At 42.5% G+C, this 14,761-nt stretch overlaps 1 protein-coding gene across 3 annotated transcripts in view; it reads left to right on the plus strand.

Moving 5' to 3' along the window:
• Positions 1-14,358, plus strand: part of LOC117576252 (rho GTPase-activating protein 7) — a 96,287-nt gene extending 81,929 nt beyond the window's left edge. For all 3 annotated transcript variants that reach the window (XM_034260879.2, XM_052007841.1, XM_052007842.1), the window contains 7 exons: positions 5,848-5,919; positions 10,009-10,160; positions 10,230-11,883; positions 11,945-12,431; positions 12,497-12,769; positions 12,837-13,016; positions 13,085-14,358. In XM_034260879.2, the coding sequence (XP_034116770.2) occupies positions 5,848-5,919; positions 10,009-10,160; positions 10,230-11,883; positions 11,945-12,431; positions 12,497-12,769; positions 12,837-13,016; positions 13,085-13,199 (2,933 nt within the window). In that variant the 3' untranslated portion in view covers positions 13,200-14,358. The remainder of the gene's footprint in view (positions 1-5,847; positions 5,920-10,008; positions 10,161-10,229; positions 11,884-11,944; positions 12,432-12,496; positions 12,770-12,836; positions 13,017-13,084) is intronic.
• The last annotated feature ends 403 nt before the right edge of the window (positions 14,359-14,761 follow it).

Genomic DNA, 14,761 nt, shown 5'->3' on the forward strand with positions numbered 1-14,761 from the left:
ATTATGAAAATTTTAAACTCATATCATATGTATACAAACAATAAATACGCGTATTTATACATGTATAGTATGTTATGTGGTGGTATCTCTCTATTTCCCTGGGTATGGACGCGTGCCGCTTGCTGTTTATTGTTCTTCCACACCCCATTAGGCGTTAGGCTGGCTGGACGCACCCCCGCCAACTATTTTAGGAGCACTCCGTTGGCTATTTTCAGCTGCCTGTTCGTATCAATCGACGCCGCGTGGCGCACAATTTAATCGAATTATTCATTGCATTATTAGGCGATAGCCATGCACATTCTCATGTCCATGTCTAGTCTGGGCATGCAACATATAGTATAGGGCTGCAACAAGTTGCTGTCATATCATGCACAATATATGTGTCTGTGTTTTGTATTTGCATTTGTTACACAGCTGGCCACCACAACTGTCAGTTGGCTGCAGTCAGTTTGTCAGTCAGCCAGCGAGTCAGTTTGTCAGACAGTCCGCGGTCCGCAGTCTTCCCCATCATCATTTGCGCTACGATTTCGCTTCATTTTCTATACCCGCTACCCATAGGGCAGAAGAGTATTATAATTTTGTGCTTCCACCATCATAACTATGGTCCTTAGGAGTCATAAGAAATAATTGCGTGTGATTACGTGCTTCGGTTGAAAATCTGGAATATTTTGTACTCTATGGTATAATTTGTTATAGTAGTAGTATATTGATATACCAAATATAATATTCGGTACATTTTGGTATATTTTATTAGCATTTATAGTATTCAGATAAGAGTGTTGAAGATTTTGAAGAAATAATTGTATGTGGTTAGTTGCTTTGGTTGTCAGTCTGATATATTTTGTACTCTATGGTATATTTTGTATATATTGATATATCAAATACAGTATTCAGTATTTTTCAGTATATTTTGTATAATATTTATTGTGTTCGGTACACGTTAGTGTTTTTAAATATATTAATTTCGTATATTTTACGAATATTACCGCACTGTTTGGCTTTTATTCAAAATGTGTAACAGGTATCTCACAGTCGAGTGTGCTCCTCTTTCCTACTTGTTTGTTGCTCTTTTTTCCACGCAAGTGAAATTGCGTGCCAGTCAAGCGAGGCAATTCATTTAAATAAAGAAAATTGTTTTGCATGTAGTAATAAATGGTAAAAATTATTATACAATTAATACTCACAACATATACGAGTATATTATTATTGTACACCTGCCTCCAAAATGGAAAATGAAAATGTATTCCCTAGGAAATATCGAATTAAATCTCGAAATGAACTCGGTCTTCGGCCTATGGAAAATCCTCTAAAAATAGCAAAAACAAATATAATGAAATTCCAATTACTGTAATACAAACCAGCTAGCTGAGTAACAACCCCAAGAGTAAAAGTTCATTTGCCTTCTTCTCGTTTGTTAGGCATTGGCAAATAAAAATATGTAAATGAGAATGAAAGATACTTGTTGGTATCTTTTAGCCCTTTCGAAGTTATTTTCCTCAATTATTTTAACCACCGACTGGCTGAGGCTACACGTTTAATTTAAATGGCTTTTCTTTAACCCATTTCGTGTTATAACAATAAAACGCATAAATTTTCCGCCTCTTGGCCGAAGCCGTGCTGATTTCGCATTATTTTATTATTTTCGTGTTTTGTGTTTCGTGTTTTGTGTTTTGTGTTTTCAATTTGATTTTGTTTTGTTTTGTTTTCTTTCAAATGTAATTATTTTTATATGCGAATAATTTTTGCGCGTTGTCTGTCTGCCAGCTTTTGTGTGTGTTTGCTGTTTGTATTCGTTTTTGGTAGCAAAACAACAGCAAAGTTGCCTGAATTATTTTTATTGTGTTCGGGGAATGCGACGACGGCGGAGAGGAGAGGAGAGCAGAGGAGAGACGACCGCCCGCTCGCATGGCAAGCACAGCAGGAAATATGCGGCGTATAATACGCTGACATTAAAAACGCATTAAAAGCTCAATGATCTGTTATTTCTTTTGGAATATGCGAGTGTATATACATACGCACATATTTATATCAAAGCAGAGAGCCAAAAGGCAGGTGGGTAAGTGGGCAAGTTCAAAGTATCCCAATGAAGTGCCTTTAGCTTACAGCTAATTTCAAATGAAAATCAAGTACGCGTGGCTCATCGTCAAGTTTACGGCAAATTGAACTGACAGCCTGCCACTTGTTGCACCACCAGCCTCAGTCTCTGCCTCCAGTCTCAGTCTCCATCACGATGGACTCAAAGCAGCAGCTCATCCGCCAGTTGCCTGTTAACAGGACAACTGCTCACCTTGTGTGTGTGATTTATAAATAACTTGATCCTTTGCCTGTCGTGCCCACTGAAGAGGAAATGCGTGCAAGCTGCTGCCTCCACCTTCTAGCTCTTTTTCCCTCTCTCTCTCTCTATTTATATAAGCACGCTTGGCTATTTACAATGCTCCAAAGAAGTCTATTTCGGAATGTGTTTTGCATTTCAGGAAATCTGCTGGAGCATAAGCAAACGTCTTCCTCCCGCATGTGCTTCTGGTCTTTTGTTTGTTTGTTGCACAACCTGAGCAATTAATTAAAAATTTGCAAAGCTCTTTTTTTGTGCTGCCATTTAATGGCTAATCTCAGTGCAAGGAAACAACAAACAACAACAAGTTGCATGCGTCATTTGGTGTCAGCTTTGACTAAAATTTATGTTGCAAATGACATTTCAGTAGCAGCAACAACAGAGACAAAGATTTTCTTAGATCTGCGGCCATGTGCAAGGCAATTAATTAAAACACCTACAACAAAGCAGAAATGCATTAGATAATTGTCAGTCGCCAGCCACATCACAAGGAAGTCTATGCCGCCGCCGACGTTTATGTTCATTGAAATTCATTGACTGTTTTTGGCCAATCCAATATCACTTATGAGCTGCTCCTGGGGCCATGCAATTAGCCTTTAAAAGTGGCCAATTGGCTCGTTTAGAAAATTGTTTACTGACAATGCCTCGGCAGCGTATTAATAATAATATATGGTTGCAATAAAATGCTGCAGGCAAAAACGTTTAACTGCATTAAAGTGCAATTAGTTTTGGCGTTCACAAAAAAAATTGCAAATTTAATCAAAAGGTTGAACAACAAAATATAAGAAAAATGCTTTTAGCGACCGCACAATGGCATTTCAATTAACTAGACTAAACTTCATTTAATGCCATGAACTTTAAAGTTCGTTTGGATAAATAAATTAAGCATACGCATGGCCAGCACGTTACGTATACGCAAAGAATGCTACAGCAACATCAGCATACCAGAGCACAGACATATTTCTCCTTGGCTCTGAACACTTTATGTAAGTTCCTCCTCATCTCTCTTCTCTGTGTGTGTGAGTGTGTGGCATAATCGGAAGTGTGTGTCATTTGCATGCAATGCGTGTTATTCTCAGCTTTCATTTCTGTGTGCGTGGGCGAGTTCTCTCTGTGTGTGTTGCATGTTGTGTGCTGGTTCACTTAACTTTTTCTGGAGTACGCGCAAAGACAAAGCATGTCAGTGGCACAGACAGCACAAAACACACACATGTAGTGAGCCTGGATGACAGCCTGAATCCTTGGCAGCACAACACACACAATTGTGTTAGGCCTCGCATTACATTGACACTTTGCGCCACGGTGAAAACAATTGGCTTCAATTTCAATTAACAATCTGAAGCAGCTTGCTTTGGCAAACTAATCAAGCCAGCGTAGTTTACCAACTAATCGATAGCGTATATAAGGTCATTCGCATTTATATTTTTAATTAGACGCTTAACATGTTGGCGTAAGCCAACCTTTGTCCGTCCGCCCGCACATGCAGGATAATAATTATCCTGCGTAAGGCCAAACTGCATGAATTTGCGCGTGGCTGGCTTTAAAATGTGTTTTAACATGGCCGAAATGGCCAAAATGAGGCAAGAGACGATGACTGCCTTGGCATGGGAATAACAACAAAGAGACATTGTCCTCCATCCACCCACCCACGCACACCCACACACACACAGAGGGTCTGTTAGGCTGTGGGCGAGCAACAACAACAAATATTGACTCTGGCGCAATAAACTGCGTGGACAGTAAGGTGGAGGAGGCGTGGCACACGCCCTCGCTGACAAACAGCGTCCATAACAATAATGTGCGCACTTTAAATGGCTTTTGGATGTGCAAAAGTCGCCAGGTCGAGCCACAGGCTGCCTGCGCATACGCGGCGTATGCGCAATTTTAATAACGCTCAAGTGGCATTTGCATTGTTGTTGGGTCCACTCAATGCCTGGTTGAGATGTTTGTTGTTTGCCGTTGATGTCGCCTAGGTGTTCTTCATGTACACACGCATGGATAATTAATGAGCTGTTGTCCAGCTATTTTTAGTACCGCGCTCCACTCCAGCACTTTGTGTAATTATGGGCGTATTATTGCTAATTGTCTCGTTTGCCTTATACACACACATACATCTAGTTATTTGTCATTTGTAGAGCAGGTCAGTTTACTCATCGATAATCCTGATGCAATCGAACTCGAGTTGAAGCTGCTTCAAGTCACGTAAGCCTCAAAATATGTATGCCAACAATTTCTCTACACTTGCAGCCAAGGATTGATGCTATTTAAAAATAAAGGCCAGAGTCAGATAGATAGAGAGCAACCCTTTCACAGGAAGCCCTCGTGCACACCTTTTTCCGACAGTCGTGCAAGTTAATCGCTTGCAAAATTCAATAATAATTCCAACCCCAAGCCAGGCGCTGCTTTGACAGTAAGCAGCCGGAAAGTGTTTCATGTTTGTCGCTCGATGTGTTCTATGTTGGACGGATGCTTAGATGGATGGATGTGTGTTTCTATGTGTTTCGCATGGTCGACAAAGTTGATTAAAAATCAATAGCCCAGGTAACAGCATCCAGTTCAAGTCTCTCTCCTCTCCCCCCTCGCTCTCTTCTGGTTGGCGCGGTTATCTCACTGACTGACTGCTGCCTGGAGATGTGTCTCAAATTGAATTCGTTGTGAAAGCCAACGAGCAATGTAAAACACCAAACAGATTAGCATTTAAAATAGCAGCTTAGTTACGTTAGCTATGCTTTTTTTGTTGGCTTACCTCAAATTGGTTGCCAATTCAATTGATGCTGCCGCTGTCGAAGCCGATGCTGATGGCGCAACGTGAAGCTGCTTCATTGTGCGGCAGACGTAATGTCTGTAATGCCATTTATATTCATTGCTTTGCTTACACAGAATGTTGCCTATTTTTGTGGCCTGACATAAATTAATTATTTGCAGTTCATTGATTGAGTATTTTCGTTGTTGTATTGTGTTTTATTTTGCTTCTAACGAAGTTGAGAAGACCTTCTCTTTTTTTTCGTCGCCTCGAGCACATTCTGTCAGTCTTGTTATCGTTTTTCAACATCATTTTGCATCGCACACAATCTTTGAAAGATTCTGCGAAACTTTTACTTTCATGTCATCTCCGTAACCCAAAAAATGTTGTTCAATCAGCAATTGCCAGCGGCGAAACCGAAAAAGCAAAAAGAAAAGAAACAGTTTAAAACGCCGTCAGTCGGCGCATCGCAGTAAACATAATTTTCAACGTCGACATCATTTGGACAGTTTACAACATAATCCATCAAGTGACCAGTGTCCAAACCACACAACACCCTTCAATCCTCACCACTCTTGAGTTCAGTTGAATGCGAATTCGAATGCGCTACGCTTGACTCCTTGACTGTGGTAATTGGCTTGCAGCGAAACGGATTGAGTTTTGTCAGGCGCGAGAATTCGCAGCAGCAATTTAATTACAATTAACTTTATTTGTAGTGCAGCACGACGTATGCGTAATATTAATACTCTTTCTCTCTCACTCTTTCCCACAGAAATCGAGGCCGTGGAAGCTTGCAAATGGCTGCGGGCGGCAGGTTTTCCGCAATACGCGCAGATGTACGAAGGTAAGTTGCAAGTCAAAGTCAAAGTTGACGCCGAATCGCAAAAGCACGCACTTCCGTCTCGTTGCCTTGTCATGTTAACATTGTTGCTGTGGGGGCGTGGCAATGTGGGCAGCAGCAGCAACTGAAGCACTGTACTCTGGTAATTGATGGTTATGCTTGACGCGAACAATGACGATGTCGACGACGACGTCATCAAGAGTGACTCGCTTTGCTCGCCATTTAGTTTTTTTTTTTATTTTTTTTTTATACTATACGTACAACAAGCACTCGTATTTTACGCTTCCCAAGTGGCGTTTATTAATTTCATGAAGCGCACTTTCACTTTTGGCCTGCCACTAAAATAAATAGCCATCAAATTGCTCACATTTCGAGCGATTATGACGTGGCAACTTTGTTTTTTTTTTCTTCTTTTTGTTCGTTGTTTTGTTGTTGCTAAACACAGAACACAATTTTAGTGCTGGATCACGCGCAGCGCGCATTGTTCCAAAGCATTTCAGGCATCCCAAAGCGAGCGACACCATCTCCATGATACTCCATGATAGCCCAAAAAAAAATAAATGAAATAACAAACACAAAAAACAACCGCCAAATGAATCTGATATCCCAGGCACGACGCGACGGCGCGACAACAATTAGGAGCGATCGCCGCAGCCTTCGTTCATTGAAATCCTTTCAAGCGAAAACGAAAGCCAAAGCAACGCCCCAAACGCAAGATCGTGCTGCCACAAAGAATTTATCAAACAAAAAACCCAAGAGGCAACAGAAGACAACACAGCCAAAAGAAAAACAAAAAAACTCATCAGGCTGCGCAGCTAAAATATAATAAAAGGCTAAAGGACACGTTGCGCAAGAATTTATGAAGACCACCTTTATATGAGCCAACAAAAAAAATAAAAAAAAAACAGCCTAAAAAGAATATTGCGAAATTAAAATGATTTCGTTCTTTACCCTTTTTATACCCGTTATCCGTGAGTTACAAGGGTATTCTTACTTTGTGATAGCAGGAAATGTATGTAACATGCATGAGGATGCATCTCCGACCTCATAAAGAATATGTATTATTGATCAGCGTCAACAGCTGAAACCATATAGCTATATTCGTCTGTCTGTCTGTCCGTCCGTCCGTATAAACACCTAAGAGCTTTACTTTTTTTCGTCAACACTCTATATTGTTGCAAGTTTGTTTTAGAGATATGTCATGCCCACTTTCGCCCTAAAAAATCGAACAGCAAGCGTCCTTTTAAAACTAAAGTGATTAGGATTTTTGGTACCCACAATAATAACTACATATATAGACTCTTAATAATTTCTGAAAATTAAGTTGCGATAATAGAAAAATTGTACAATTAGAGAAAAAGTTTATTTACTATGACAAAAAACGGCTGTTGATACGGTAAATTTTGAAGAGAATAGTATATCAATATACCACATATTCTATTTGGTATAATTGAGTATATTTATGCTACACTATTTTGAATAGTTTTGCTCTCATTCCAAATTGGTAGCGGGTATCTCACAGTCGAACACATTCGACTGAAGCTTTTTTACTTATGTTTTTTTTTTGTTTGCTTCTTGGCTTGCTTAACCACTAGCCAAAATGTTAGCAAAGGTTCAATGAACTCCAGTCAAGCTGCATATTTATGCGAATTTGGGTCTCGTAATCGTAATCGCGCCGGATTCTTATGCCTCGAGACCTGCTTTGGTCTCGTTTTCGATTCACATTTTGTCGCCGAATTTTCGTGGTGCGCCGTCGCTTTGCATTTAACGCCTGAAGGCCGCGCAGATTGATGACGCCGAATCTGTAAATTCAAATAAATAAAAAGCCCCCCGAAAATGAATTCCGAAGAGGCGGCCAAAAGTTCAGCGACTTCAGTTGAATTATGAGCCAAGCATAAGAACAAGAATAAGAAAAAAAGTGAATCTGAAATTGAGAACCCGCTGTTAGGGTTCAATATCCTCAGGCGCCCAAAAGACCAGCACGATCTGCAATATATATATATATGTTTATATATATGTATGTGGCTGTCGCCCGACCTTGAAATATGCCCATTTCGTTGCATAAATTCGACGAGGCAAATGCGTGCAACCAAATTTGTATCTTTTGCGAAATAATTTGTGCGCGCATTTAAATTGCATCACAGCGAACGGAGCAGCAACATCCCCAGAGCCAGCTAAAGATATAGCCGCAGCTTTAGCCCAACCCATTCTCATTCCATCTGTGAACCCTGTGCCACAAATGATAAATGCGTATTTTAATGAGTTTCGTGTAAACAAGGCAACGACGCAGGCGCGTTTCAAATTTCGCAATGCATCGCGCCAGGATTTGGGGATTCTTTTCTTTCCTTCCTTGCTGACTGGCTGCCTTGTTGCCTGCTACATGCTGCATGCTTCACAGATTGAAATGCCGTAGGTGTTCAGCGTTTTATTGCTCTGTCATTTGGCTGCGACTCAAGTCTGCATTCTGCTGAAAGGAGGTGTAGCAGTTGTAAGCGACTGTTAATTTGCTTAAGCGAAAAACAGCGCTGGCAGAAAAAACCCAGCAAAAGAAATGAGAAAGCGCAGCGAAAAGGAACGAGTGTAATTTCTGTTTGTTTTATATGCTCTTCAGCATACGCACTCACACATTATTCACCAAAAGTGGCAGCTTTAATTCGAGGGTGTGACTTGCACCAAGACTGATTGATGTTCGATTATGGCATCGATTTGTGCACATTCATAATAATTAAAGGAATAAATTGCCCAGCGCACAAGGAAGTCAAAAATATTACTCAATTGATTACGAAAATAATCTCCCCAAAAATGATTTTCATCCAAAAAAATTTCCCCCCACAAAAAAGTTCACACCATAAATTTGAACTTTATTACAAAAGCAGCAGCAGAATATTTTCTGCAGGCTGCGTCATCAACAGATCGGCATTCAGCAACAGCCACTTCCTAACACAAACAAACAATTTGTGATTTCTTTCCCATTGTGCGATGCGGCGAAAAATTAATCATATGATTGGCCCAATAAACTCGAATTGAATGAATTGTTCCGCTGGTCGCTGCTGCTGCTGCCCTGTAAAACTGTGTTGTAAACTGTCGAAAAACTCAAATTAGTTTCCCAAGAATTTCTCCTCTGACGTCAGCGATGAGGGTGTGATGATGCTGCTGCTGTTGTTGGCCCACCAACGGACAACAGCAACAGCAAGAGCAGCAACCAATTAAGTGGCACAATCTCGAGAAATTGGGTCTTCATGCGATGCTGTTTATTTCGTTAGCATCAAAGTGCATTCAATTAGAAACTAAACACAGCATTTTGTTAAAACATTTAAATGAAATTATAAATAAACGAGAGAAGAAAAAAAGCATTCGTCCCGAATAAACAAAACTAAAAAAAGCTTTGCAACAGGGATGCGTCGGTTGCTGCTTCGTTCTGTTCTGTTCTGTTCGAATGCGGGTTCTGGACTCGCAGAGTTCATTAAACTTCTTGCGAAGCTTATTTGTTGTAATGCTAACAATATTTGTACAAACAAAAGCGGCCCAGCAGCCATCCATCCATCGATCCAGCTATCCAGCTAGGCAGCTAGGCTGGCAGCCAGTCAACAGCTTTTCCAGGCGTCGTGCATCCTACGGAACTGCAACTGCTCGTATCTCACGGCATCGCCTGCTGTAGCTGTAAATGTATCTGTATCTCTGCATCTTGTGCATATGTAGTTATAGGTGTATCTATCTGTCTTTGTTTGCGTACGACGCGACATGTGTAAACGTCTGGCGTATCTGTTTTATGTGGTCGGTCGCTCGACGTCTGCAACTGCGACGACGACGGCGACTTCGACTGGGGAACTTGATTTCCTACGTGCAAATTGGCCACGCAAAAATATGTGTGGAAAAACTCTGTGAAAATTTTGCAGCGCGACTTTATTTAATTTCACACACACACACATACACACACAAGTGTGTGAGTGTAAATGACGGCGCCTCGCCGATTCGTTCGATTTTTCTGGTCTCGCAATTAGAATTTCACGCGCTGTCGTTGCGATCGGACGCGACCTCAACTTGAGTTAATTATTAAATAAAAATATCGTATTTCTCCTTGCGAATTTGCAGATCATCAGTTCCCCATCGAACTGAACAATGTAGCCAAAGATCACACCAATCTAGAGAACGATCAACTGCAGTCGCTTTACCGACGACTCTGCGTTCTCAATCGCTGCGCCAACATGCGACTGGATCAGTCCCACAAGCCGCAGACGCCACAGGTGAGTTACCCCCGAAGACTTGGCCAGCCAAGTGAGCAGGGATTAATGGCCTTTATCTATACTCTACAGCAAAAGGAGGAATCGGATGATGAGAACTTTGCGCTGAGCGAGAATTGGACATTCCAACCACACATTCGACGCTGGTCGCGCATTGGCGAAATGGGACTCGAGCTGCCGCCGCCAGGACATCTGAATCTCGAGAAAACCGAGAGCAGCTCAAAGGAGTCGAGCCCAGATCGCTTCGAGGACGACAGCTACGATTTGGGCGGCGCTGGCATCACACTGATGATACCCGGCTGCAGCAAAGGCGATCCCAACGATCCTAATTCCCTGCACGATGGCTCCGATGGTTCGGCCGCAACTCGCTTGCGTCGCACCGGCAGCGAACGCTTTAAGGATGGCGCCAAGGCGTTCTTGCGTCGTGTGGAGTCCATTAAATCGCGACGTCGCAAGCGACAGAATCGCGAGAATGTGGTCATCAGTGGACCGCAAGTGCTCGATCTGGCACAGCTCGGACAACGCAGCAGCTTACGCAAACCCGATGCCGTCTACTCCACACCGCCCTCGCCATCGGCGCTGAGTCCCATACACACATTCCCCAAGGCGCCGTTCTTTGGCAACGAGCTGAAGGTGCCCAGCCACAGCGAGAACTTCCTGAGTCCCAATCGTGCCAGCCCCAAACGGACGCCGACCACGCCGCGTTCGATGCGCACCAGTCCGCTGCACTTCTTCTCCAGTCCCATGACCCAGCTGAAAGAGGGCAAGTCGGATGATTCCTCGTCGTATTACAGCGACAGCCAGGAGTCATCCACGGGCGGCAAACTTTCGCTATCGTTGCGCAAACCCTCGAAGGCGCGACGTTTCCTGCAGCGCTCGGGCAAGGTGGATGACATTGGTGCACATTCGGATTCGGAGTGTCATCAGGGACGCAAGCTGCTCATCAAGGATGCCAATTCCAATACCACCGAGGTCAAAATCAAGAAGCTGACTCGCGGCGGTTCGCTTAATCTGGGCAAGGATGCCAAGAAGCGCGATGGCTTCCGTTCCTCATCGTTCCGCTCGCGCAGCACATCGCGCAAGGAGCCCAAGAACGAGGAGGAACACGGCAGCAGCAGCGCTAAGCGACAGCCGGTGGTGCGTTATCACAGCTTCCAGATGGAGGAGCGTCCCAACATGATCTTTCGCAAGTGCTTCTCGCAAAAGATCGAGCCGCAGGCGCAGCAAGAGGATGCCGGCATCCCATTCGCTGCCATGTCCGCTGGCCAGCTGCAGATCATACGCAAGTTGGCACTGGTCACGCTCACCGGTCACATGGAACGCTACTGTCCCACGCATCGATCGGGATGGAACTGGGAGCTGCCGAAGTTCATCAAGAAGATCAAAATGCCCGACTACAAGGACAAGAAGGTGTTCGGTGTTCCCCTCCTGCTCATTCTCCAACGCAGCGGACAAACGCTACCGCTGGCAGTGCGTGCTGCACTCCGCTGGCTGCAGCTGAATGCTCTGGATCAAGTGGGACTCTTCCGCAAGAGTGGTGGCAAGTCACGCATCATGAAGCTGCGCGAACAGATCGAGGTCACCGAATCGACCGCCGAGTGCATGGATGTCTTTGATCTGCAGCAGGCGTACGATGTTGCCGACATGCTCAAGCAATATTTCCGCGAGCTGCCCGAATCGCTGCTGACCACCAAAATGTCCGAGACCTTTGTGGCCATCTTCCAACGTAAGTGAACTTTAATACTCTCTAGTTTGGCAAATAAGCTTAAACTATTTTTCCGTTGCAGATCTGCCTGCTGAGGTGCGTCTGGATGCGGTGCAATGTGCGGTGCTGTTGCTGCCCGATGAGAATCGCGAGATTCTCTATGTGCTGTTGGAGTTCCTCACCATTGTGGCTGCCAATTCGGCGCAGAACCAAATGACCAGCAACAATCTTGGCGTCTGCCTGGCACAGTCCATCTTCCACTCGTCCATCTCCACGGGTTCTGCCTCGGTCTCCGCATCTCCGCGTCGCAAGGGCAAAGGCTCCGGTATGCCGGACATGAAGGAGCTGGCGGAAGCGAAGGCTTCGCATGAGTGTCTTTCCTTCATGATCGATCACTACAAGCCCATCTATACTGCCGCCAAGGAGAAGCTCGGCAAGTGCAACTTTGGCTACATGGAGGAATCCAAGCCGGTGCCGCTCGAAGCACTAGGAGAAGGCATGCAGTTCCACAACTGGCGTGGCTATCTCTACGAATGCACCAGCGCCACCATCAAAGAGGGACGCGAGAAGTAAGTTGCATTGATTATAATAATAAATCAATCAATCAATTAATGAATTTCATTTATCCATTTAGAACTCGCGGCTGGTTCACCATTAGCTCGCTGAACGACAGCAATGTCGACATTTCCTACAAGAAGGTGGGCGATGGTCATCCGCTGCGTCTGTGGCGCTGCTCCACTGAGATCGAGGGACCGCCACGCGAAGTGCTGGAGTACATCATCAAGCAACGCGCCTCCTGGGATCCCAATCTGCTGCAGTGTCAGACGGTCAAGAAGCTGGACGATCGCACCGAGATCTATCAGTATGCGCTCGATGGCCAGCTGACCACCGACTTCTGTGTGCTGCGGTAAGTTGAGAAGATTATTATTTATAAAATAGCTTGCTAAATAGTTTATTTGCATCATCTACTTTAGCTCCTGGCAAACGGATTTGCCGCGCGGCGCCTGCGTTATTGTGGAGACGTCGATTGATCATGCCAAGGCGAAGCCGTTGTTCTGTGCCGTGCGAGGCGTTGTGCTCGCCTCGCGTTACCTCATCGAACCCTGCGGCAGTGGCAGATCGCGTGTCATGCATCTGGCGCGTGTGGATGTCAAGTAAGTCCATCAGCAAGTGAAACTTACTCTTGAGAACTCTTGCTAACAAAACTATTGCCTACTTTCAGGGGCAAGACACCAGAGTGGTACAACAAGAACTATGGACATATCTGTTCCCACTACTTATCCCGAATACGTCTGGCCTTTAAGCATGTAGCCGATGGACCCGAGAGCAAAGTGTAATCTGAGTGTTTAGTTGATAGTCGAAACAAACAAAACCCGCACGCATTTCGAGAACCCCAACGAGTATAGAAATCCAAATGCAAACAACATTTTGGACCACGACGAGCTTAAGTTTCGCAACTCAAAGCCAAGCAAAACATGATAGATTTACACACATTTATATATACATATGTATATATTTTTGTAAATATTTAACACGTTACGATAATTCCAAATCTTTTTTATTGCAAGCAAAAACAAAAACTTCAATACGTTTCCGAACGTCGCGTATAACTATAATTTACTGTATTATATTTATATACTATATGTGGTCTTAATTTATATACGGATACTTTACTACTTTATTACTTACTTTACAAACCGAAATCTAACATCCAAAATACTCAATACATAAATATCACAAATGTACTTTTACGATTTCTAACTAAAGTTTCAAGTTATGTTTATGTCACCCCTATATCTTTAATGTTAATTAGTTTGTAGTCTTCTCAATGTGTAAAACGTTACAGCAACATTACAAAACAAACAACATTGTTCTATGAAATCTGATGCAAAATGAAAGCAAAAACAAAAGAAACGCAACATTTTAATGTGTAAAGCAAAATCAACTAGTCAAATTCTATAAACTTAAGTTAAACTACTACTAACCCCAATTACACTCAACTAAATGGTTTACCAAGCAACAAGTTGTCGAAAAATTCCACTGAGAGGAACAAGTAATTAATTTTGATTGAGTAATATTATTAAAAATGAATAAGAAATGATGAAATATGTGTGTAGCATCGGAGTTATTGATAGTCTTAAGCACTGCGCGTATATATTGTTGATGTATAATGTACGATGTATGTATGTAGGATATATACAAGTATGAACCTTATGATCCTTGATCGATATACTGTAAATGCCCATTTTGGCGATATAGTTTTATTTATGAATATGTATGTATATCTATCTATCGTATCCAATCGTATCATAGAAACATATATGTGTACGAGTTATCAACTACTACAGGCCGTAATGACAAATAAGAACTAACAAGCCAATGTCAAAAAATAAATGGAGCATATAATTATGTATTACATACAAAAATATATAAAAAAAAAAATTAAAAGGCAAAAAAGCAAACACAATAAAATTACTATGAAATGTGCAAAATAAATTCAAATTATTTGTTTTATTAATTAGCTATGAAACGTTTACAGTAGTGGCATCGATAATGCAACAAATAATATAAATTTATGTACTAGTCATAAATAAATATTTAAGCAATAAGCAATGTTCCATCAAAAAACAAGCTATAGTCGAGTGTACTCGACTGTGAGATACCCGCTACCCATTTTGAATAAAATAAATATATTTTGCGATATTTTTCTGATGAAAAAAAAAAAACCGAATATACTGCAAAAATGCTAAAAATATACCAAATGGTATATTTGGTATATCGATATAGTACCGCATTGAAAATATATCATAGACGGCACAATATACCAGATTGTCAGCCAAAGCAACTAAGACCCCCAGTTTTTGCCCATACAAAAGTATTTCTTTAATAACTTCGACAA

This window comes from Drosophila albomicans, chromosome 2R (genome assembly GCF_009650485.2).
Source record: "Drosophila albomicans strain 15112-1751.03 chromosome 2R, ASM965048v2, whole genome shotgun sequence".
NCBI lineage: Eukaryota > Metazoa > Arthropoda > Insecta > Diptera > Drosophilidae > Drosophila > Drosophila albomicans.